Here is a 25,831-nt window from a genome sequence, read left to right on the forward strand (position 1 = left end):
GTCCAAACCTGGGCTTGTAAACAAGAGCACCTGTAATCGCTTTCCTATACGTATTTCTGACCTTCAGAAGACCTTGCATCTACAGGAGAGGTAGCCTTAGGGGAAAGCTCTTTGCCTCCCGAGTACACCCAACAACTGGTGAAGACTGTTGTTGGCTCAAAGTCTCACTCCAGAGATGGGCCCTTCCTTTGCATGGTTTTGGAGAAAGGTTTCTCATACTCCCACAGGTAGGCAGCTCATAGGTGGAGCAGTCGGGAACCATCCTTGTTCTCACAGACCCCTGTATCTGGCTCTTTGGAAAACCAGGGCCTCCCAAAGGTGCTTTCCACTCTCCCCTCCCAGTAAGAGTGTAGAGATATTTCTGAGGCAGGGCTGAGTGGGGTTGTGAATGTACAGACTCACAGACATATGGGAGTTTCCCATCACTTTCTGCCTGTACTCTGCAAATATTTTTCAGTAGACTGCGGCGTAGCAGTCTGACAGGAATGCTTCCTGGTGTTCTCGTGGAGTGGCCATTTCTCACGTCTGGGTCGAGGTTGGTATGCATTGCATGCATTTCACCAAATTGTGTTTGTGTTGAACATCCATGTGAGTAAATGAGTAAGCAGTCAAAAGCCAGTGTAGTATTTTGGGGATATGTTTTTCTTCATGAATCCCCAAGAAGTTTGTCTGTGAGGTTATTATGTATACCTAGTCAGTATAGCTATGCATTTGGAGCAAGGGCTGGCAACCTTCTGAAAGGCCCGGAGAGTAAATATCTTAGGCTTTGTGGGCCATATGGCCTTTGTCACACATACTCAGTTCTGCTGATACAGGTGTAGACACTTAACAGCTGAGCTGTGTTCCAATAAAACTTTATTTACAAAAACAGGCAGTAGGTGTGTTTACAAAATTTGTTCCACAGTCCCTGGTTTGCCAATCCCTGATCCAGAGCAGAGCTGCTAGTTCAGAGTGTACGTGTTACTTTAGGACCTTCGTGACTTCTCTGTGGAGGTAAAGGCTAGCCGAGTTGGTGTGTGCAGTCTTGGCAAGTTCGCATTACAGCCTTGGGCAGTGGAAATAATGTTACACAGAAAATGTGTCTCTTATGAATTTCACTTTAAGAAAGAGTCTAATACCAAGTTACTAAGTTCACTGAACACTTTTTTGTTGGTGCTAGGAGAGGAAAACTGAAATTAAATATCAGGAACTCTTTAACAGCTTGCTTACATCATACTGAATTTTCTTCTATTACAAATTGTGCATTTAATGATACATTTTGAGGTATTTAACATCTCAGGACAGCAGAGCTCACTAATTTATTTGTCCCCTAAAATGTAGTGCATTCTCCTTCCTCCCCCGCCATGTGTTGAGCTTGAGAAGTTGGCTCTCAGCGGGCATAGATTTATGTGGGAGGAGAGACAAGGGGGTCCTGACACCAAGATCTCACCACCCCCAACCCTGAGAAGCTGTAAGCGGTAGATTGACAGCTCTCAACCCCTCATCAACTTGTTGGACCTCGATAGTTGTCTAAACATGAGCAATTAGTAGAAGATTTGTTTCTGAAGAGCTCTGTTTCAATGCCCCCTTCTCAAAACACTTGGATTATACCCAGAACCTCATACTACCTGGCCTAGGCCACAGAGGAATCCCTGGATTTGCGTGCAGCTTCTGTTGGGAGCAATAGTGCACATTCCAGAAGCATCACCAATTAACCAGCTGTTTCCCACCATCCCTTTCCAAACTGACATTTACTAACTCATGTTCAGGAAAGTGTATTTTTCTGTAGTTGCCAGTGTCTTCATAAATTTGTGGGTTCTTTTTTCAGGAGGTAGGTCCTTATCTTTTACATGCTATCATATGAAGGCCACATGCCCATGAAGTGTTTGTGATAATGTTATAACACAAAAACACGAGCCCCTTCCTACCAAACATGTACTGTCTCTTCGGAGATTTATGTGAAGTTGAGGAGAAAATAGTGGTGTGATAAAAAGGTCCATGATGGTGGGTCTGCAGGGAAGTTAACCCTGAATGCTATTAGAGGTAGGAGGCTGAAACCCTGGACTTCTGATGGTGTCAGTGCTGATGTCATGTTGTTCAGTGGATTGATGCTGGTTTTCTTTGCAACATGATTTTGATGAATAGCATAAAATTTCCAAAGGCCTTTGTGGATGCAAGAACTAATCAATTGCATTTTAAAGATTCGTTTAGTATGTGTGTCTAGAAGCTCCCTGTGAAATGCAAGTAACTGGCGCATGGGCCCTGGCATATAGCTCCCTCCCCAGTCCACGCCATCTGATTTCTGATATGTCTTCTTGAGAAACCCATAACCTACCAGCCCTTTGGAACCTAACCTGCCTCACCTCCACAAAAACAATCAAAAACACCAGAGCAGTCCCACAATATTATTTCTCTGAATTCTTGCAGTCTGTACAGCTCACTTTGAAATTTGATTCCATATGGTAGTGTTTACTGAGCTTAGATTAGTCTTAGATTTCCTTCTGTCATAGATCCTCTCAGTGAGTTGAAAATCTATGTGGAGTGTTAAGTAATGAAAAAAAAAAAAGGAAAGTGACTTTAAAGGGCAGTACAGGATAGAAGAAGGGGCGTGGAAGTAGGTCTGGAGGTGGAGGTCTGGGTGGGTGGAGAGGGGGAGGGAGCCCGTGGGAGGGGCCCAGGCAAAGGAGGGCACAAAAAATGCCCAAGGGAGGTCTGGGGGCTCAGAGTGCCCTAGGCCTATGGAGAGGATGGGTTCATAGCAGGGTGGGTGATAAGACCAGAAGTCCTGAGTGGGACAGCAGGATTGTGGGAAGTTTTAAGTGCTGGATGCTAGAAGTTTATACTTTCTCTCTCTTTTGAGGGGCGGGAGAAGGTAGTATGGAGGAATTTATATTTCATTTTGTAAGTGGGGCTAAGTGCAGAGGCTATGTGTGGGGGAGTTACATACTGAGGAGTGTTTTATTCATTTCTCCAACAAATAATTATTTCATGATTAAAATGAATTAGGAAAAAGAGATGCCAGAGCCTATTGTAATAATCAGATATGGGACAAGAGCTGCCTGGAATTGCGGCGCGGCTCTGGGGCTGGCAAGAACAGATGGAAGATACCACAAAAGATGGATTGATGTGACTTCATGAGTAATTGAACATGGTTAGTAAAAGTGATATGCTTTGCCCCATTGTTCGGTTGTGTTTTGTCTGTTGAGCTAAACTGTAAATTCTTTTGGGACAGACACAGTGTTTCATACTTCTTTTGTAGTGGGCAGCCTTTTTATTCCTGTTTAAAGAATTCACTTAACACCATTATCCCACGCAGCACGGCATTTTAAACAGTGACCTCTAACTCCCTAACAAGATAAAGCTAAGACTGAAGGGATTGTCTTAGAGGCACATACTGCTTATATTAGTCTTCAAATCACAATTGCATTTCATTTTTTTTATTGTGCTATTATCATACCATAAACTTTGCTCTTTAAAGTGTACAATTAGGTGTTTTTTGTATATTTAGTTATATAACCATCACCATCTAAATGCAGGGTATTTCCATCACCCCTGAAAGAAACCCCACACATTTAGTAGTCCCTCCCTATTTACCCCAGCCTCTGGCTACCACTAATCTCTGTAGGCAGCCTGGTCTGTCCAGGCTGCTATAACAAAGTGCCAGAGACTGACTGGATTATAAGCAAACATTTATTTCTTACATTTCTGAAGGCTGGGAAGTGCAAGGTCAGTCTGCAGGCAGACTCAGTGTCTGGTGAGGGCTGGGCCCTCTTCCTGGTTCATAGATGGCGGTCTTCTCATGGTGTCCTCACATGGCTGAAGTGGCGAGGGGGCTCTGTGGGGTCTCTCTTATAAGGGCATTGATCCCATTGGTGGGAACTCTATGCTTGTGACCTTATCACCTCCCAAAGGCCCCACTTTCTAATACCATTGCATTGGGGGTTAGGATTTAATATATGAATTTCGAGGGGATGCAGACATTTAGTCTGTAGCGATAGATTTGCCTATTTTGAACATTTCATATAAATGGAGTCATGTAATATCCAGCCTTCTGTCTGGCTTCTTTCACTTAGTATAATATGTTCAAGGTGCAGCCATGCTGTAGCACTCATCATATGTCAGTACTTCATCCCTTTAACAGCTGAATGATACTCCACTGGATGGATATACCACATTTTATTTTTCTGTTACATGATGGATATTTGGGTCTAACCTTTTGGCTATTATGAATAATGCTATGGACATTTGTGTACAAGACTTTATTTTCAATTCTCTTGGTATACCTAGGAGTGGACTTGCACACATTTTATGTAGCAATTCTATGCTTAACATTATGAGGAATTGCCATATTGTTTTCCAAAGTGACTGTACCATTTTACATTCCTACTAGCATGCATGAGTGTATGGTTTCTCCACGTCCTAGCTACCACTTGCATTTGTCCATCTTTTCATTTTAGCCATCCCAGTGGGTGTAATGTGGTATCTCCTTGTGGTGTTTATTCATATCTCCCTGATAGCTAATGGTAATGAGCATCATTTATGGGTTTATTGGCCATTTGTATATCTTCTCTGAAGAAATACCTGTTCAGCTCCTTTGCCTATATTTTAATTAGTTTGTCTTTTTTATTGTTGGTTTGTTAGAATTCCTTATAAATCATAGATACAAGTCCCTTTCCAGGTTTTGCAAATATTTGACTTAACAAATACCTTCTCCCATTCTGTGGTTTGTCTTTTTTACCTTCTTCGTTAGAATTGAGAGTTCTGGAGTCAGTGTCTTTTAGAGGAGAAAAACTAGACTTCATCAAAATTAAGCTTATCTGTTTTTTTCTTTTTGCTTCTTGTGCTTTTGATGCTACATCTAAGAAACCACTGCCTAGTCCCAGGTTATGAAGATTTATGACTAAAAATTTATATCTAGGATTTCTTCTAATTTTTGTATATGATGTGAGCTAGAGGTCTGCATTTTTTCTGTATGCTTTATTGCCTAGGTTGGGTTAGAGAGGCTTGGCAGCTTAGGAAGCTGATGTGCAGTGCATGAGCCTGCGTTCTCCTCATAGCTCCCAGTGCTCTCAGTCCCCCATCTGGCTTAACTGATGACTGCCGCTAAATGGAAAGGCCATCCGTTGTGTTTTATGTGGATGATAAGAATTTTCATTAAAGTTGCTTTTAACATTAGGTGGTATTACTTCCCAAGGAGAGAAGTATGGCTACTCAAAAGAATTTTACTGTATTTAAGCCCTATTTTGAGAGACATAAAAATCTGAAAAATAAATGCAGGGGCCACAGACAGGGAAAAAATATTTACAAAGGGTATATCTGATAAAGGACTGTTAATTCAAAATATACACCAAACACTTAAACCTAAACAATAAGAAAACAGCCCAATTTAAAAATGAGCAAAAGACCAGAACAGGCATCTCTGTTCTGTAGTTTGTCTTTTTTACCTTCTTCATTAGAATTGAGAGTTCTGGAGTCAGTGTCTTTTAGAGGAGAAAAACTAGACTTCATCAAACTAAAAACTTTTACAATTTTGCTGCTTGGTATTTAACCAAAGGAGGTAAAAATTTAGGTTCCACACAAAAACCTACCCGTAGATGTTTATTACAGCTTATTCATTATTGCCCGAACTTGGGAAGCAACAATGGCACATCTAGACGATGGAATATTATTCAGCACTAAAAAGGAATGTGCAATCAAGTCATGAGAAGACATGGAGGAACTGCAAATGCATGTTATTGAGATAAACCCATTTGAAAAGGCTACATACTGTATGATTCTGACTTCATGATTATTGTGAAAAAGACAAAACTGGAGATAATAAAAAAGATCAGCGTCTTCTAGGAATTAGGGGAGAGGAAAGGATGAATACGGAAAAAAGAGGGTTTTAAGGGCAGTGAAACTAATCTGTATGATATTGTAATGGTGGATACAGGTCATTACACATTTGTCAAAACCCACAGAACATACAGCACTAAGAATGAACCCTAATGTAAAACTCTACTTTGTGTGATACCAATGTGTCAATGTAGGTTTGTCAGTTGTAACAAATGCACCACTCTGGTGGGGGATGTTGATAATGGGAGCGACTGTGCTTGTGTAGGGGAAGGGAAGATATGGGAAATCTCTGTATCTTCTTGGTTTTGCTGTGAACCTAAAACTGCTCTAAGAAATAAATCAGCTTCAATCAAGGTTGTGTAGATTTATGGGTCAAAGGCAAGAGGTACTTCAGAAGCTCAGAGAAAGAAGAAATCACTGTTGGCTTCACAGGGAAAAGGGTAGGATTTGAACTGTAACCAAAAGAATGAATAGAATTTCAGTCACTGGATAGTGATTAGGTGTGTGTAGCCTTGGGTAAGTAACCTCTCAGATCCTTAGTTTCTTCGCAGGGCTGTGGAAGGAGATATAACACAGGTGAAGGGCTTAAGACTTAGAATCTGGCCTAAAATACTAAGTAGAGCTCTTCAACAGATATTGAATGGGCACCTGCTATGTGCCATCCACTATTGCTGAGCCCACATTCTAGCTCAAAAAATATTGGTCAGATGTCATATAGGACAACATGCAACACAAAGAAAAGGCCAGCAATAACAATGGCTGTGTTGTGGTCTGGTGGCAGTTAAATAAACCATGCTTGGGTTATAAAGTTGGTAAAGTTGATCAAGAGAAGTTGTTTGGTGTTTTGAACTCCAAAGAGAGCAGTTTGTAGGCAGTGTAGACCCTCGAGGTATTATCCAAAAGGATTTGGTAATGTTTTAGGAATAATTAGTATTTAAATCAATACAGGATGCAGGGATTTGAGTTGAGAGACTATTCCAATAATTTTTAAATCATTACAGCAGCCGTTAGTTGGTTTAATGGGCAGGTCATTTATTTGTCAAGCTAAAATGTACTTGATCTACATCATAAAAGTAAGCAGCAGAAGTTTTTTATTTCTTTTCCTAGTTTAATATTATGGCAGTCATATATATCTTTGTTTCAGACTAATTTAACAAGAGTTAATGTTTGGAAGTAAATCACCAGTGTCCTAACAGTGTCTTTTTTTGACACTGCCTTGGGGAGGTGGAACGACCTCTTCCCTACTGAAATAAATGAAAAAGTACAAAATGCTAAGAGTTTGTTTCATTGACTCAGTAGTGTTCTCTGTCTGGTAACATCTTTATTGATAGATAATTCGCATACCAGAAAATCCACCCATGTAACTGTACCATGCAATGGTTTTTAGCATATTCACAGAGTTGTGTAACCATCACAACAAACAATTGTAGAACATTTTTATTACCCCAAAAAGAAACCCTGTACCGCATAGCTGTCACCCCCAAACCCCCTCATTCCCCCTTCTCTATGTAACCACTAATCTACTAGAGAAGAAACTTAAAACAATTCCTTTTAAAATGGCATCAAAATAAAATATTTAAGAATAAAATCAACCAGAGAAATGTTAAGACTTGTACACTGAAAACTAGAAAACATTGAAAGAAATTGAAGAAGCTCTAAGTAAATGGAAAGACATACCATGTTCATGAATTGGAAGACAAATGTTGTTAAGATGGCAGTCGTCCACAGATGTACCACAGTACCTACCAATCAAAATCCCAGGAGGCTTTGTTTGCAGAACTTGACAAGTGGATATTAAAATTCATATAGAAATGCAAGAGATCCGGAATAACCAAAACAGTCTTGAAAAACCAGAATAAAGTTGAAGACTCACACTTCCAATTTCAAAACTCACTATTAAGCTATAATAATCAGGACAGAGTGTTACCAGCAATAAAGGTAGACATATATGTATATCAGTGGGATAGAATTGAGAGTCCAGAAATAAACCCTCACATTTACAGTCAATTGATTTTCTTCAGTGATGTCAAGACCATTAGATGGGGGAAAGAGCAGTGTTCAGCAGATGGTGCTGGGACAGATAATAATGAGTGGTGGCAAGGAAGTAGAGAAATTGAACCTTATATATTGCTGATGGGAATGTAAAATTGTGCTGCCACTTTGGAAAACAATTTGGCATTTCCTCAAAATGTTGAACAATAGAGTTAGTATGTGACCCTGCAATTCTACCCCTTCATATATATTCAAGAGTTTGACAACATGTGTCTGCATAAAACCTTGTTACAGGAATGTTCATTAGTAGCATAATTCACACTAGTCAAAATGTGGTGACAATGGAAATGTCCATTAGCTGAGGAATGGAGTATATCCATATAACTGAATGTTTTTTAGCACAAAGAGGAGTGAAGTACTTACACTTGCTATGACATGAATGAACCTTGAAAACAACATACTAAATGAAAGAAACCAGTCATAAAAGTCACATACTGTATGATTCCATTTTTGTGAAATGTCCAGAGACAGAAAGGTACATCAGTGGTTGCCAGGGCCTGGGGAAAGGGGGGTTGAAAGGATTGGTTGCTCATGGGTACTGAGCTTCTTTGGGGGAATCATGAAAATACAAAATAGAATGGTGGTAATGGTTGACAGTTCTGATATACTAAAACCCACTGAATTGTAGTCACACTTTGAAAGTATGAGTCTTATGGTTTGTGAATTATATCTTAACATGTTACATTTTCAAATGTATACTTAATGAGATACTGCTACTTTACAATTTTTTTTCATTCTCTAGTTAGAAGCAGAACTAGCAGAGTTCCTGTTTAGTATTTTTAAGTCATATTTGTTTGCTTTTCTCAAAATACATGTTTCTCCAGAGTGTTCTGGCTTCCTTATGTTGTATGTCAATTTGTCACCGTAATTATACCTTTCAAAACATACTGCATCCGGAGCGCAGTGTAGAGCTTGGGCGCCCGAGGCAGACAGACTCAGTTTTCCCTCTTACTGGCTTTGTGGTCTTGGGAGGGTAACAATCTCACCTAAGCTTGGGTTCCTTATCTGTTGTGAGTACTAGATAAAATATAATCTGTAAAGTGCTATTCATAGTGCTTGGCACAGAAAAAGCATGATTAAATATTAGCAATTGTTAGGTTTATAGTTAATAATTACTAAATCTATCTCTGGAGAGTTCTCTCCATATTAGGGCCATTCCTTCCTACAAAATCAAACCTAGGAACTTAAAAATAATCTTATGTTTATTCTTCCCCTGGTTTAAAAAGAAGATAAACAGAAAAAAATGCACCAATGAATAGTTTAGGAAGTCTCATTATCTGTTAATAGGGTGGGCTCAAGAGCTCTTCCAGTCTACTATTCTACAATAGTGGAATTAAATGAATTTCTTCCCTCTTTCCTTCCTCCCTAACTTTCTTCCCTCTGTTAAGTTTTCCTTCTTCCTCCTCCTCTCTGCATTCTTTCTTTTCTCTTGCTTTTCCCTTGGTCCTGTGAGATTTACCTTTAATGAAGAAGCAATGTATAAACAAATATTCTCCTTATGGAAGAACAAAAATGTTAGGCTTAAAGGCCTCCCTGTCCACCAGTTTCAAGCCTGGTGTTCTGCCTGCGCCTTCCCTCTGCACCCCCACTCCCTCCCCAGGTAATTTATTTAATTTGTGCAAAGGTTCTTGGTCGGGGTTTGTTTTCCACGTAGTCATTCACGTATCAAGGCTGGCGGGTATCTGCCCTTCCATCATCTCACGTGGTGGCTTCAGGCTTTGCGAAGGCTTTTGGAGACCTCTTACCTGTATTCTGTACTTGGACCCACAAGTGACACACACCCCTTCCGCTACTACAGTCCCATGGTTCCCGCCAACTCCGGGGGAGCTGCAAGTGTAGCCTTCTGGGTATTGGGAGCATTAGGGAGCACTGTTACAACAGCCTGTAGTTTTCTTTTCTTTTCCTGTAGTTTCTGGTTTTGATGCCAGCCTCATAAACTCAGTTGGAGTGGCTTCCCTTATGTTTTTAAAATTTTTTATAAGGTGGGAACTGTCTTTATAAGGTGGGAATTACCAGTATCTTGAAATCTTGATAGAATTCTCCTGTAAAGCTGTCTGGGATTATTTTTGTGGGAAGATTTTCAACTACCATTTGAACTTTTGTGGTTATTGGTCAGAGTTTTACTACTTTTGGGGCCAATTTTGGCATGATATGTTCCTAGAAAAATGTTCAGTTTAACCACTGGTTTAAAATTGCGTCTGTGGTGTACTCTTAGGATTTGTAAACTGTATTCTCGCGGTTTGTCTCCGCCCTTTGTCTTTGTGTGAGTTAGGTGTGGCACCTTTTCGGTTTTGGGGGCTTACATATAAAAGGTGTGTTCATTTTCAAAACCTAATATTTTAAAAGAACTGGCTTCTAATTTTACTGACAACATTCCTGTTTTATTTTTCATCAATATGTGCTATTTATTAAATCCTTCCTCTGCTTTCTTTAGACTTAAACGTATTTATCTTTCTTGAGTTGAAAGCTTCATATATTTTCCATCTTTCTGGGTTTTTAATGAAGTTAAGCCTGCATTTTAACATACAGTTTTTTTTCTTTTCATTTGACTTTTAATCAAAAGTTCAAATTAATGTTTCTGATTTCACTTTGACTTTTCATTTTAATTCCAGAGTTATTTAAAAATAGGTTTAAAATTTTGCAGGTGTATGGATTTATTTAGGATATATATTTGGTGTGGGTTTTTATTACATTTAGTGAATGAATGTGGACTGTCTATTAGTTTGGGGAATGGATTGAAATTTCCTTTGTAGCTTCGTACCTAGTCAGCTTTTCTAAATTCCACGTGTGGTTCCTCTCTTTTAGGAGGAAAATGATTTATTTTCTCTTTCGTGGTGTGACTTCCATAAACGTTTGGTGATTCGCGGGTTCCTTTTTGCAGCTGGGATTTCCCGTTCCTCAGCCAAGGTGCAAGGGGCAGGGAGGGAGGAGGCAGCGGGGCTGCAGGAGCAGCGCAGGGCCGCGCGGGGAAGGCGCTCTGTGTTTTGATGTTCCACGCCCACCCCGCCGCCCTGCGCCCGCGGCCCCCGTTGGGCAGTGGTCCCCTCGACTGGGAGCTGGACCGTACTACCCCAGCGGCCTCTCCGGCCTCCGCCTCCCGACTCCCACGCCTGGAGTCTGCGGCCCCCGCAGCCCGCGTGTGGCTGTGTCGTCTGTCTACACCTAGGTTGCCCCCTCCTGGCTTGCTGTCCATCTCTGGGGATTCCTTTAATCTGCAGGCGCAGAGCCGTGTGCGTATTTGCCCTCCTTCCTGTGGGTTTTGTGAGGAAGGGGCAGCAGCGAGGCCGAGGCTCTCGGGCGGGAGACCTCATCCAGGTTGGCAGTGGGGTCGGTGTGGTGCTGCCTTTTTGTTTTTTCCCAAAGAAAGAAACAGGCACAGGAGTTCAGGTACCAACGCAGGGAGAGCAACACAGTGAGTGCACCCGACGTTCTTTGAAAAAAAACCATTTTGTGAATTAGTTTTTGAAAATTCCATCCTCAGGACAGCTTTGTGTTTTTATGCTCTTACTGACTTAAGTGGGGCCCCTTCTGCACTTGCCCCCGTGTCCGTGGACATGTTTGTGTGCCCGCCTGGAAGGACGCCGCAGCCGGCCCTGCGGGCTGCCGGGCCGGGGGTCTGAGCGGCAGAGCCGCGGTCCGATGCGGAAGCGGAGGCGGCAGCCTCGGCGGCGGTGTGCGGAGAAGCGAGCCCAGGTCATTGCCGGCACTACGGTCCTTTTCAAAGTTGCTAATTTTGTGACTTTAAAAGTAAGATTTTATTTTTCCTTATAAATGTTATTTCTGTAGCCATTCTTGGCAGAAAGTTTAAAGATTACAGCCAAGCAAAAACAAGAAAATAAATGCCATATTAGTTTATATCCCAGACATTTAAATACATATCTACACACACTCACACACACACAGACACAATTTCACCAAAAAAGGAGTGCTGTGCACACTGCTTGTTCTACAACCTGCCTTTGTTTCAGTTTTTTTATTCACAATCTTTATTTTATTAAGATATCATTGATATACTCTTATAAAGGTTTCACATGAAAAACATTGTGGTTACTACATTCACCCATGAAAGTCCCCCCCATAACCCATTGAAGTCACTGCCCATCAGTGTAGTAAGATGCCAGAGTCACTACTTGCCTTCTCTGTGCTACACTTTCTTCTCCGTGAATCCCCCCCACCATGTGTACTAAACATAATACCCCTCAGCCCCTTCTCCTCACCCCCTCCCCTTTGGTAATGCCACTCCCTTCTTGGAGTCTCACAGACTTTATTTTTTAGAGCAGTTAGGTTTACAGAACTATTATAGAGGCAGTACAGAGTTCCCATATTATCCCCACCCCCTTACACACATATCCTGTACAATTTCCCCAATTATTAAAATCTGATATTAGTATGGTACATTTGTTACAGTTAGCGAACCAATATTAATACATTATTAATGGTGTACCTTATTCATTCAAATTTCCTTAGTTTTCCCCTAAATGATTTTGTTCAGGATTACTTCAGGATATGATGTTGTATTTATTTATCATGTCTCTTGAGGCTGCTTTGGGCTGTGACAGTGTCTTAGCTGCTCTCGGTTCTGATGATCTTGACAGTGTTGAGAAGTACTGGTCAGGTGTTTACGGAACATCCCTCAGCTAGGATTTGTCTGGTGTTTTTCTCACGGTTAGACTGGTTGCTTTTGGGAGGAAGACTGCAGAGGTCTACCATCCACATGACTTACCGGTGTTGCTGTTGACCTTGGTCGCCCGGCTGAGGCATGTTAGTCCACTTTCTCTGTAAAGACCCTCTTTCCCCCTTTTCCATACTTTACCCTTTGGAAGGAAGGCACTGTGCAAAGCCCGCACTGAATGAGTGGGGATCCTCACCCTTTCCTTAGGGTGGAATATCTATGTAATTTATTTGGAATCCCTTAGCACACTAGATTTGTCCCTTTTCCTCCATGATTATTCAGTCATTTATTAATATCAGTATGGACTCATGAAATACTGAGTCTTATACTTGGGGGTATAACCCAGTCTTACTTTATTAATTTTGTTTCTCAAAATGGCTCAACTTTAGCCATTTCCAGCTCTTGTCACTTGGCTCCTGTGCCCCTGTGTCATACCCTCTTCAGTATGGTGGGATTTTTTTTTAAAAGCCTCTCCTTGTCTTCTGTCACTAGAAGTTTCTCATTTTGTATATTCCCTGGCCTGGTTCTAGAAGCATCCTTTCTCCATGGAACCTTTTTCCTTTTAATGGATGATGATACTAGAAATGTAACCTTTTTCAATTAAATATGCCAATTATATTGTCTTATGTCATTATATATTCTTGTACAGCTGTAAGTCCGGGAAGAAATCCCAGGGAAAAATACCTCTAAAAACCAAAATCAGTCAAAGGGAGAAATAAAGTTTAAAATCCATTTATTGCTTACAAACTGCAGTCCTGGGCCATTTCTCTTTCCTGCTCCAGTAGGAGCAAAATCGGCCCTCCCCCTCACCTCTCAGGTACAGACAGATAAGCCCTCCTTGCCCAGGTAATTACCCACTGATATGGAGATGAACTTCTCTCTACCCTTGAGTGCCTGTTGATATGCAGATATACTAAAGCCAGGTGAGATATTCTGGAAATATTACAATTTTACCCACAACAGCACTATGACTTTTTTTTTACTCTTTAAGTTTATTGAAGTATAATTTACCTATAATAAAATGCACTCATTCTAGTGTATAGTTCAATGAATTGTAACAAATATGTGACACTCATGTGTCACAAATATTTTTCAAGTGTTTCATGTGTTCTTCCAAATATTTTATACCACCCAAATTGAGGTACAGAATATTTCCATCACTCCAGGAAGTTCCTGGTGATCTTTTGCAGCCAGTCTTCCCATCCAGCTCCCAGACCCAGCCAACCAGTGATTTGCTTTTTACTTTAATTTTACTCGTTCTAAAGTTTCAGTCATATAGCATATACATGCAGTCATATAGTACATACTCTTAAATGTTTCTTAATTTCTCTGAGATTTACCCATGTTTTTGCATCTATCAATAGTTCACCCTTTTTTTATTATGGTACTGTAGTCATTGCATGAACGCATGACCATTTGTCTATTCACATGTAAAAGCCTGTCAGTTTATCGTTTTCGGCTGTTATAAATAAGGCTGCTGTTAACTTATTGCACATATCTTTTTGTGGACATATGTTTTCATTTCTTTGGATAAAAACCTAGGAGTAGAATTACTAGGTCATAAGGTAGATGTCTACTAAACAGTTCTCCAACGTGACTGTTTCATTTACACTTCCCCCAGCCATGTATGAGAGTTCTCATTCCTACATATCCTTGTAAACACTTATTTTAGCCATTCTAGTGGGTGTGTAGTGGAACCTTATTGTGGTTTTCATTTGCATTTTATTGATTAGTGATGAGCATGTCTTTTTGATGTCTTCTGTGAGGTATCCATGGTTTTTTGGCCCATTTTTGAATTGGGGTTGGTTTTCTTTTTCTTATTGAGTTGTAACAGTTCTATATACTCAGCATGTAAGTCTTTTGTTGGATATATGTGTCATGAAGATTTTCTCACCACTGGGAGAATTTTCCCTTGCCTTTTTATTTTCTTAATCATATCTAGTATTTCAATCTGTGCTCCTTTTCAAGTCCATTTTTCTGTAAAGTGTGGATTAAGGATTGAGGTAAGGATTAAGGTTTATTTATTTTCCCCTTAGGGATATCCCATTTATTCCAACTGAATAGCCCATTTTCCAGTAGGAAAAGACTATTTTTTTTCCTCATTGAATTATCTTGGTAACTTTGGTGAAAATCAATTGATTTCATACCTGTAGGTTGGTATTTGGACTTTATATTTTGTTCCATTGATTTCTATGATTGATCTGTAAGTATTTAAGTGTGCAGGTCACTGAATTCTCACAAACTGAACACACATGTGTTATCAGCACCCAGGTCAAGAAACAGAGCCTGCCCAGTTTCTTGATCAAGCCAGGGATCTAGTTTCTTGATCAAGCCAGGGATCTAGTTTCTTGATCAGTTCCAGGGATCTAGCCTTCTTCCCATGATCCCTTGCAGTCATTACCTTGTCCTGCTCCTGGATCATCACACCTGACTTCATCAGCACATACTAGTTCTGCCAGGTTTTGTTCTTATATAAATGATACCGTCTAATGTATATTGTGTCTTTCATTGAATATCATGTTTGTGAGATTCATCAATAATTTCTTCCTAATTGTGTTGTAGTTTGTTCTTATTGCTGTACCCTATTCCATTTTGTGGATACCGCAGCTTCCTTATTCATTGTACTGTGACGGGCATCTCAGTGGTTCTCAGTCTTGGGCTATTGCTAACTGTACTGCTATAACCATTCTGCTGCGTGACAAGCACATGTATATGTGCATTTCTGTTGGTTACATACCTAAGAGAATACCTGGGTCGTGGTTGATTTTTTAAAATCTAAATTAGCTGATGAATCTAGTGTTGGCCACATTTATTTGAAAGTTTTCATGTTGTGACAAACTGTTTCATTTTTAACACTCAGTTGTCTGAATGAAGGATCACAATTCAGTGAACTATGTGGTTTCCATTCATGGATGGACCAAGTTCTTCTCTCACTAATTTTGCTGGGTCACCTTGAGCAAGTTCAATCTCCTGAGCTTCTATTTTTCTCAACTAAATTGAGCATAATGGTTTTATCTTGACTTACACCGTGATGTGAATAATGATTAGCTAAGTAATTATATAAGACTTTATGATTAAAATCATGCAAAATAGTACCTTTTAATACTTGAGTGCTCTAGAACTGATTGTTTTTCATAACCATGTGTGCGGCTATTTGCATTGTGATACTTTGCTAAACTCTGTCCTTACCCTGGGGTTTTCTGTTGACCATCCTATGCATCAAATTATTAAAGCCTCATTTGTCAGCTCAGTAACTGAAGGAGAGAAAATGCTGACAGGACTTTCTCTTGCTATTATTTATTAAATTTTTTGCCTGTTTGTTTTAGGTCTGGTCTTTCAGGTTATAGGCTAGTTTGCCTAATTCTAGCTTTCTTCCCACTAACCCCTCAGTTTCCCCTCAGTAGCGATCACCTTGTTTAAAATGGCATCCCCAGAACACAGGTTTGTTTTATACTAGTGTGCCTGCAGGGGGCAGGTGGGTGAGGATGTTTGGTTTATGTGCCCCGCACCCCCACCCCTGACAACGCACTCACCACTGACCCTGGATTAGCTCCTGTTAATGGAGTTCATTTGGTCTTTCTAGGGTGACAATCAGATATAATGTACTTAATGACAGGATTTTGGGGTTAAAATTCATTTCCTTCCTGACAAAGTTGAGTTATATTTTATACAGTTTATTAACTTTTGGAACAGTCCAAGCTTGAGAAGTCAATTTTAAGCAGTTGTTAAAAAGAGGATGATTTTAGTTACCTTTCCTTAAAAGTCAAACCCTCAGACATGGGAAGTACCTCAGACAGGCACCATATTTAGTTGTTTTTCTTTGGAATCTCCAGAGTTTAGAACAGGGCTTGGCCCATGGTGGGTTCAGCAAATATTTGTTAAAGGGATAAATGGATTCACTGCTCAGAAGCAGGAGCTTCTACTAACTGGGACTTTGATTGGTTAAGTTCTGTGATCTTTTAAAGCCTCGGTTTTCTCTTCAGGAAAATGAATACCAGGAACTATCTCTTGTGATTGTGGCGCTGAATAAATGCAATCCTGACTTAGTATAGTGCTAATCACCTTGTAAGCATTCAGTAAATTTTAGGGGCTGTTATTAGGTCCTGAAGGGAATCAGGCTATATTTTCAAAGTTTCACAAAACAACGACGAAGTTTCCAAACCCTGTAATTCCATTGATAGGTTTTGTCAAATGTTTCTGGCCGATGTATTGGTCGGATGGTTGCCTGGGAGACCTTCCACCTGCAGGTTGGTTTTGGAAGCCCAAGTTGCTCACTGCTCCTTAGCTCCTCATGTGAAATCACCGTGTGCCTTTCAGGAGACCAGGCACCAGACTAACAGCGCTGAAGTAAGTGCTGGAGTTAATAAACTTTGTCATTTTGTATGGCGTTCGAATTAGGGACATCTGAAGGGAAAATAAACATATTTAGGGAGACAATGTTGATAAAGGATTTTCCTCCAAGTAGATTTTAAAAAGTGAGTTTTACAGTTTAAAGTTAGGTGAGGTCTACAGCTGATGATATACATTAAGTGCATATTATGTGTTGGCAGCTATCTTAGGCGATAAATTATATTTTTTAATGAAAACTTAGTGAAAACATTTCTGAAGTTGAAATAATAAAGTATGAAGTTGGTGTTGCTGAAGCCTATGTGGGAGTGAGCGAAACCACAGCAGCCTTTTGGGGACCCAGAGCTTTCATCAGGGACCTTGTGGAGAAGCTTGTCTTCCTAATGGCATGTGCCTCAGTTAGCAAAACACTTCCATGGAATTTCAGATACTGAGCGAACATTATGTCACTTGATCTTGCTATGTCCCCAGCATCAGGGAACTGGCATATGATGAGGAATTTAGGGGATGTAAGAGACATGGTTTGTCCAAGGCAGGGGGCATGTCAGAGTTGGAGATGAGTCGGCCATGCAGTGGGCCACCCTGAACAAATGTTTTCTGAAAGAGCAAATACCTCTTGTTCACTGTTGCGACCCCAGAAGCTCACTCCTGACTGGAGGATAGCCTGTTTGTTTAAAAATGAGTGTAGATCTACATGGAATGGGAATTTATGTCTATCTGGAGACCACAAAATTATTCTAGGAGGAGAAATCATAGGCCATTAACTTGGCTAGTTTCAGTAGGACCCTAAATGACCTTTGCACAAAATGGAAGGAAAAATATTCTTTGTGCCAACATTCTCGAGACCTTCTTCACTTTATAATGTGACCAAAATTCCACTAGAATGAGCCTTCAATGAAAACATTGCTAGTCTTGTAAATAGGAACAAAGATTAATCCTTTTGAAATGTTACCAAAATTCTTACAGTGCCTCAGAAAAATGAGGCGCCAGAGCTGGTGGCTAATACCTGAAGCTGGAGAGGCGCAGTTGGTTGGGCTCGGGGCCTGACAGGGTTGGAGTTTTGTAGTGGAAGTCAGTGCCGAATTTTTAAAGAGGAAGAGACATGAGGGGATTTACATGTTGCAAAGATTACTTCATGATGGCTCATGCTGAGAGCTTGAATGAGGCTGGAGATGGTGAGGGCTCAGCACATTTGGGGGAGATCAAGAAGTGACCAGGTTTCTCTCTTGTGCAGCTGGTGGGTGTTGCTGAAGGTCTCCAAGGTAGTGGATCCTGGGAGAGGGCCAGTCCTTAGGCAGAGTGCAAGAGTTCACCTTTAGCTTTGGACACTTTGAGTTTGATATGAGGGCCTCTGAGACATCCAGAACTGTGAGCGAGAACAGGGAAGTTGAAGGAAATAGTGCCACAGGCCCATTTGAACAGAGCTGAAAAGATGGCTGATGTTAAATTAATGTAAGAATATGAATAGCTTTCCTATATCCAAATGACAATTAGAAAATGCAGTGAAAGGAGCACTCCCATTTTCAATAGTAACAAAAACAGTAAGAGTAAACCCAGTTAGCAATGTGGAACACTTTTGTGAAACACTTTGAAACCTTACTTAAGGACATTAAAGAAGAATTGAGTAAATGGATAAATATACGACATACATTTAAGAATGGGAATATTCAATACTGCAATGAGGTAAATTCTCCTCAAATGTATTTACAAGGTACTTTTTAAAAACTTGCTCCAAAGTTCATTGGGAAAAATAAACATGTGAGGCTAGCCAGGAAAGTGTTAAACAAAAGTGATAATGAGGTTTCAGGAGAATGCATTTTCTACATAACACATTTCCGAGTTTTCATTTGTATAACCATGTATTACTTTTGAAATTAGAGAAACAAGAAATAAAACACCAGTAGGAGCTTTAATAAATTGTGATCCATCCACAAAAAAGACTAAAAGAGTGCATGTGTATGTGCATGTGTGTATATATATATATATATATATATATATATATTGCAAAGAAGGATATAAAGACTACACTGAAGAGGAAATATTACTACCAACTGTACAGAAATAAAAAGGATTATCTGGGAATACTGTAAACAACCAAATGCCTACAATTGGTACCAAGGGTGAAATCAACACATTTCTAGAAAGACAAACCACCAAAGCTGATTCAAGAAATGGAAAATGTGAGTAGACCTGTACAAAGTAAAGAGATAGGATTGGTAACTACACATTTTCTTCAAAGAAAAGGCCAATCCTAGATGACTTGCTGATGAGTTCTAAACTTAAAGAAGGATGAATACCAATACTTTACAAACTCTTCTTAAAAAAAACAACAACTCAGTCCTACAGCTTAGGAGAATATATTCATAAATGACTTACCCGATAAGGGGTTATTAACATCCAAAATACATAAAGAACTCACACGCCTCAACACCCAAAAGACAAATAGCCTTATTAAAAAATGGGTGGAGAATCTAAACAGACACTTCACCAAAGAAGAAATTTGGATGGCCAAGAAGGCACATGAAAAAATGCTCCACATCGCTAATCATCAGAGAATTGCAAATTGAAACCACAGTGAGATATCACCTCTCACCAACTTCCAACATCCGAAAGACAAGAAACAACAAATGCTGGCAAGGATGCAGAGAAAGGGGAACCCTCCTACACTGCTGGTAGGAATGTGAATTAGTTCAGCCGTTGTGAAAAAGCAATAAGGAGGTTCCTCAAAAACTAAAAATAGATACACCATTTGACTCAGTATTTCCACTGCTAGTAGTTTACTGGAAGAAAACAAGATTCCTGATTCAGAAAGACATATGCACCCCTATGTTTATCGCAGCAGCATTTGCAGTAGCCAAGGTATGGAAGCAACCTAAGTGTCCATCAACAGATGAATGGATAAAGAAGATGTGGTATGTATACACAATGGAGTATTATTCAGTCATAAAAAGAAAAGAAATCCTACCATTTACAACAACATGGATGGAGCTAGAGAGGGTATTATGCTCAGTGAAATAAACCAGGTGGAGAAAGACAAGTACCAAATAATGTCACTCATTTGTGGGGTATAAAAACAAACCAAACTGAAGGAATAAAATAGAAGCAGACTCACAGACTCCAAGAAGGGACCAGTGGTTACCAAAGGGAAGGGATTGGGGAGGTGGGGAGATGGGGATTAAGTACTGTAATTTCCAATCACAAAATAGTTAGGTCACAGGGAAGGCAGTACAGCACGGAGAAGACAATGGCTCTTACAGCATCTTACTGATAAACAGTGACTGCAATGAGGGGATGGGGTGAGGACTTGATAATATGGATGAATGTTGAAACCACAGTGTTGTTCATGTGAAACCTTCATAATTTTTTGTATATCAATGGTACTTTAATAATAAAAAAAACTCAGTTTATGAGGTCACTATCACTCTGAAGCAAAAAAAGGCAACACAGAAAAGGGAAACTACAGGCCAATACCCCTTAAGAATATAGATAGGAAAATTCCTTGACAAAATATCAGCAAACTGAATACAGCAGCACATTAAAAGGTTTATGCACCATAACCAAGTGGAATTTTTCTTAGAATGCAAGGTTGGTTTAACATCTGAAAACCAATTAATGTTCTGTATCATGTAGATATAGGACAAATACCAAATTATCATCTCAGTAGATGCAGAAAAAGCATTTGACAAAAGCTAACACCCTTTCTATGATAAGATACTGGATGAACTACGGACAGAAGGAAACTTCCCAACCTAATGCAGGGCGTCTCCAGAAAGCCCACAGCTGACACCATAGTCAGTGTGAAAGACTGAATGCTTTCCTCCTAAGATCAGGGACGAGACAAGGACACCTGCCCCCTCGATTCAATATTGTATTGGAGGGCTGGGCAGTTAGGCAAGTTAGGCAAGAAAAAGAAGGAAAAGGCTCCCAGACTGGAAAGAAAAAATAGAGTTCTGCAGATGATGCAAAAGAATACGAAAATGTATTAGAGCTAATAAATGTGTTCAGCAAAGTTGCAAGACACAAGTTGAATATAAAAATCACTTCTATTAGACATGAAGAGTCTGAAAATGAAATTAAAACAATTCCATTTGCAGTACCAGCAAAAATAATAAAATAGTTCATGAAAAACACTATATTCTTTAAAATTGGCAACATTTGTGACACAATATAAAAAGACACTGGTGTTTATTCTCTTTATAATAGCTTTACTCACATAATGGGTCAGTTACAAAGTTTCTTAGCAGTGATGCCACCTCAACAATGAAATAATAACAGCAGCTTTTGCTGCACTCTTTCCATGTGCTACTGTTGTGCTTAGCGGGCAGTCCGTCATTGGTTTTCCACAATGCCTGATGGTGTCCCCATATTTTCTGCCTCTCCCCTTGCTTTCTGTTCTCCAACGTAACACACTTTACACTTACAAAACTGCATCGTTTATCAGAATATCCAGAATGCACATTTCCTGTTGTTGCCATTAGCAATAACTATAAAAGTGAACACTGGAGGCTTCATTTGACTTGGTATTTATGTGATCCTGAGCAGTTATAAGAACATCGATAAATCTGTATGTGTTTAAGATTTTAAGCTTAAAACATTTTGTATTTGTTATAGTTATTTTATAATTGGAGGAGAAAACACTTTTTAGTTACTTGTCCGTCTTTTGTTTAATGTAGCACTAAATCAGACAATCATTGGCAACAGTAATTTTTAGAAGAACTTTCTTTTTCCATTGCAAATATGAACTAGCATCTTGGTCTGTCTGGGCTGCTGTAGCAAAAAGCTGTAGACTACACGGCTTAAACACACTATTTCTCCCGGTTCTGGAGGCTGGAAAAGCCTAAGAACTCGCGAGGTGCGGGCAGATTTGGTTCTGGTCCCGGCTCACAGACAGCCGCCTTCTTCCTGTGCCGTCACGTGGAATGCAGAGCCAGAGCAAGCCCTGGGTCTCTTACAAGGGCACTAATGCCATCATGGGAGCCCACCCATGTGACCTCTTCTAGGCCTAAGAATTCCTGCAAAGGCCCACCTCCAGCGCTATTCCACTGGGGCTAGGGCCTCAACATGGTGGCGGGGCTGGGGATGGTGAGTGCAAGACGCACTTCAGTCCATTACAACCCGCTGTGATGAATATCTTGTCCATAAATGCTAACCCTAGCGTTTTGTTTGTTTGTTTTTAGTATTATGTGCCAAGAACCTTGCAAAGAAAGACTTCTTCAGTAAGTAAACACCCTTTTTTGCTCTCTTAAAGTATTGTCTTCACATTATTTCTGAAATTTTAAACTTTAAAAAAAAACACTGGGTGGATCCTCCTAAAAGCCCTGCGCTTTACTGAATAGAAATTCAGGGTCTGACAAGCTTCATTTCCCAGTTGACTACAGTGCAGACACTCCTTTGCTCCAAGGCGCAGAATAATTCATATAAGAAAAATGGTCTCCTCTCATTCCCTGTGCCAGCCACACCCTGTTTTCTCTCTCTTTCTGCCCATTAAGTATTGCTTTCTGCTGGATGAAGCAAGCATTCTCAGCTCAAACACAGATGAAACATTTTCCCAGTAACTAACTGGGTTTGTGTAAAATTGTTAGTCAAATTTTATATATTAAATCACATTTTAAAAGCCTAGTCATTAAAGGAGTTGTAAAAAGGAATCACCCCTGAACTTAAGAAATTCACCTACTGTTAAGTAGGTGCCTGCAGCATGAAATTTTCACACTTTTTCTGATCCTGACAAGAGCGTTGCTCAGTTCTTAAGTGGTATTATTCACACTTTAAAGGTGAAGAAACTTAGATTCACAGGCTTTCTTCAAGTAGCTGGGATGCTCAAGAGCAGTGGCTCATATTCAGGTCTGCCCCAAAACCCTTACCTTGCCACTTGGCTGATCTTCTAACCATGTCTGATTCATACTCCTGCATTTAGGAATTTACCGAATTAAGACTTGGTGAATACTTCCTTCAATGGATAAAGTAGACAAAAATCAGTAAACAAGATTATTATTTTTTAGAGGGTGTAAAAATAATTAATTACAGATACCTTTTCCTCCATGAGCCCCTCTGAGTGATCATCAGAAATGGACATGAGAATGTAAGCCCGTGTTCATCATTTTCATTTCTAGCCTCTAAAAATCTGGGGGTGATGTCCTACTGGGCTACTTTTCTTAGAAAGCTAAATAGAAAGAACTGATTTTGCTAATCCAAACTAACCTTAAATTAGAGATAAAATGTACCAGGGTAATCGTCTTCAGCCTGCAAGCCTATGTTCTGTGTTGAATTGATAGGTCTGTAGTCTCATCAAGATGTGGCTGTCCCCTCTCCTCTAGGACTCCCCGACCCTTTTGCTAAGATTGTTGTGGATGGATCTGGGCAGTGCCACTCAACAGACACTGTGAAAAACACACTGGACCCAAAGTGGAACCAGCACTATGATCTGTGAGTTGAATATTCTATAAGCCATTTGGGGAGTGGCAGGAAAGTACGTATCCAGCTTTGAAGACAAGCATTTAATAATTTATAAAAAGGGATTGCTAACTTATTAATGATAGCAGAAGTTGATGTCCAAACAGACATATATTGACCAATTTTAGAATTCATATGTGTGGAAGTTCTTACATTTGACATTTTCATAGATTTTTGTGGTTTGCTTCTGTAACTGTGATCCTCAAACTTTTCCATTTTTCTTGGCCATTCTAACAGGAAAAAAAGAGCCACAGTCATGTCCTTGATAAGCTTTTTTTTTTTCCAGTGAAACCCTAAATCTGGTTTTATATAAGAGTTTTTACTTGAAAGTAAAAAAAAAAAGCTTTTATTTTAAAGATGTGGTACTATTATACACACATATTATGCAAATATGTATTTATATATTTCTGTTGATTTTTTTAAAAAAAATTCAGCTTCTTAGTACAAAAATTTTCTGCAAGAGATAATACAGTTTGGTATATTGAACATATAAAAAGCCTGTGCGTCATCAGATAGCTTCTTATATTGAAGAGTGGATTGTACTTTGAAAGCCACTAGTTTATATGCACCTATGTTTTCATATCCCTGCTAATTAATTATCATCAAGGTAATAATACTGAGTGATTATTGATTTATTAAGACAAATTGTCCTGGGTTTGGTGGGATTTTCAGCAGTGGGGCCCAAGACTCATTTCTGCTTACACTGAGGTCACCATATGTGGCCTTGGAAAGTGGCTGTCAGTCCTTGTCTTGAAAGCTCTCCTCTGTGGTTACCTTACAGTGAGTTTAAGTGGGGGGATGAATGTCTGAGTTAGTACTCATTAGTGTACTTGGATTGGCTCTGCAGATTTATAACTAGTCCCTTATTGCAAATTAGTATTCGATATTAACTCTGTAATTAGTGGGAATTTGTGAATCATGTCACTGTCCTTTGGAACTATTAAAATATAGTAAATCTCTGTTAAAAGATTCTCATCATCATGTGGTGATCTACATCAGCTTCTTCCATAACCGATTGAAGTCCTTTCCAAGCCTATTGAAGTTCATTGATGAATATTTATTGAGTGCCTCTCACATGTGTAGTACAGAGCCAACAATAGTTAAAAAGGATTCTTCTGTACAGTTCAATCAGATAAAATCTTAATGCACTCTAAAGATTCAGAAATGCAATTAAAAGTGAGTTTGCATGTTGTTTTCAGATATGTTGGGAAAACTGATTCTATAACCATCAGTGTGTGGAACCACAAGAAAATTCATAAGAAGCAGGGAGCTGGCTTCTTGGGCTGTGTGCGGCTGCTCTCCAATGCCATCAGCAGATTAAAAGATACTGGATGTAAGGACCAAATGCTTTTCTACCTCTTAATGCAACAGAAGGCGGCTTATGAGGCTTTTTTTTTTTTTAATACTGAATACAGAAATCCTGCCTCCCTCCCTAGTTAATATTTCCCTGGGTTAAGTTTTGAATTGTTTGTTTGCAGACCAGCGTTTGGATCTATGCAAACTAAATCCCTCAGATACTGATGCAGTTCGTGGCCAAATAGTGGGTAAGAACTTTCTCATCTGTATAAGAGATGCTTTTACAGAACTTAACACTCAACTCTTCATCCCTGAGAAAACACAAGTGGGCACTGACGATGGGGACGTACTTCGAAGGGCAAACCACATATGGGGCCATATCTTCAGTATTAAGAAGTTTCATCTGTGTGGTTTTTACTATTTTATCTAAGTCTTGTCATCCTGTCATTCAGAGTTGAGTTAAATGACTAAGGTACAAAGAGATTTAGGGTTATAATTCTAAATATAATTGTAATGATCACTTTAATGGACAATTAGCTTGTCATTGTATTTCCAAGTGTAGATGATAAGAATGGTGGCCACGTATGCGAGAGTTGAGAAATAGTTTCTTCACGAAGGCCCATCATAATATGTATAAGGCAAAGATGATTTCTGAAAATTTTACGTAATATGATTTTAAAGTCAGTGGATTGAATTTTTTAGAATTAAAAATAAAATGTGCTATTGCTACAAAGTGTTCACTGGAGGTATTCTGTCACAAGTGATTTATCTGAGGAGCTCATCCTATCATCCACCCCATTTTTATCAGCATCTCAGGGTACCCAGATGTTGATTGTGTGCATTGCAGAAAATCAAAGAAAACATAATATTTGAGCAGCATACCAGAGTGACTTATAACCCCAAATCTTTTAGGTATTGTCTTAATGTAGACTTGACCCAAGATATAGAACAGTGGGTATACATCCTGAATCATTATCATGAAAAAGTTCCCACTTAATGCTTTTTCTGTTCTGATTTCTTCTTTTCTCTTTGGAGGGAGGTGGCAGGGGGAAATAAACAACTGTAAGCAACTTTATAAATGTCTTTGTTGTTCATATTAGGGATATAGAATAAATATTTAGATTGATCTAGACTTTGCAGGTACTCAAAGTGCTCTCTATGTCCTTTCTAAACGTAAGTCAAAGTCTTCTTAAAAATAAG

At 39.5% G+C, this 25,831-nt stretch overlaps 1 protein-coding gene across 3 annotated transcripts in view; it reads left to right on the forward strand.

Moving 5' to 3' along the window:
• SMURF1 (SMAD specific E3 ubiquitin protein ligase 1) overlaps positions 1-25,831 on the forward strand; it is a 103,218-nt gene that overhangs the window by 53,150 nt on the left and 24,237 nt on the right. For 2 of the 3 annotated variants that reach the window (XM_036896973.2, XM_036896974.2), the window contains exons 2-5: positions 22,063-22,101; positions 23,200-23,308; positions 24,535-24,668; positions 24,814-24,879. In XM_036896973.2, the coding sequence (XP_036752868.1) occupies positions 22,063-22,101; positions 23,200-23,308; positions 24,535-24,668; positions 24,814-24,879 (348 nt within the window). The remainder of the gene's footprint in view (positions 1-22,062; positions 22,102-23,199; positions 23,309-24,534; positions 24,669-24,813; positions 24,880-25,831) is intronic. The other variant, XM_036896975.2, reaches the window with a different exon arrangement.

Source organism: Manis pentadactyla, chromosome 10 (assembly GCF_030020395.1).
Source record: "Manis pentadactyla isolate mManPen7 chromosome 10, mManPen7.hap1, whole genome shotgun sequence".
Taxonomy (NCBI): Eukaryota; Metazoa; Chordata; class Mammalia; order Pholidota; family Manidae; genus Manis; species Manis pentadactyla.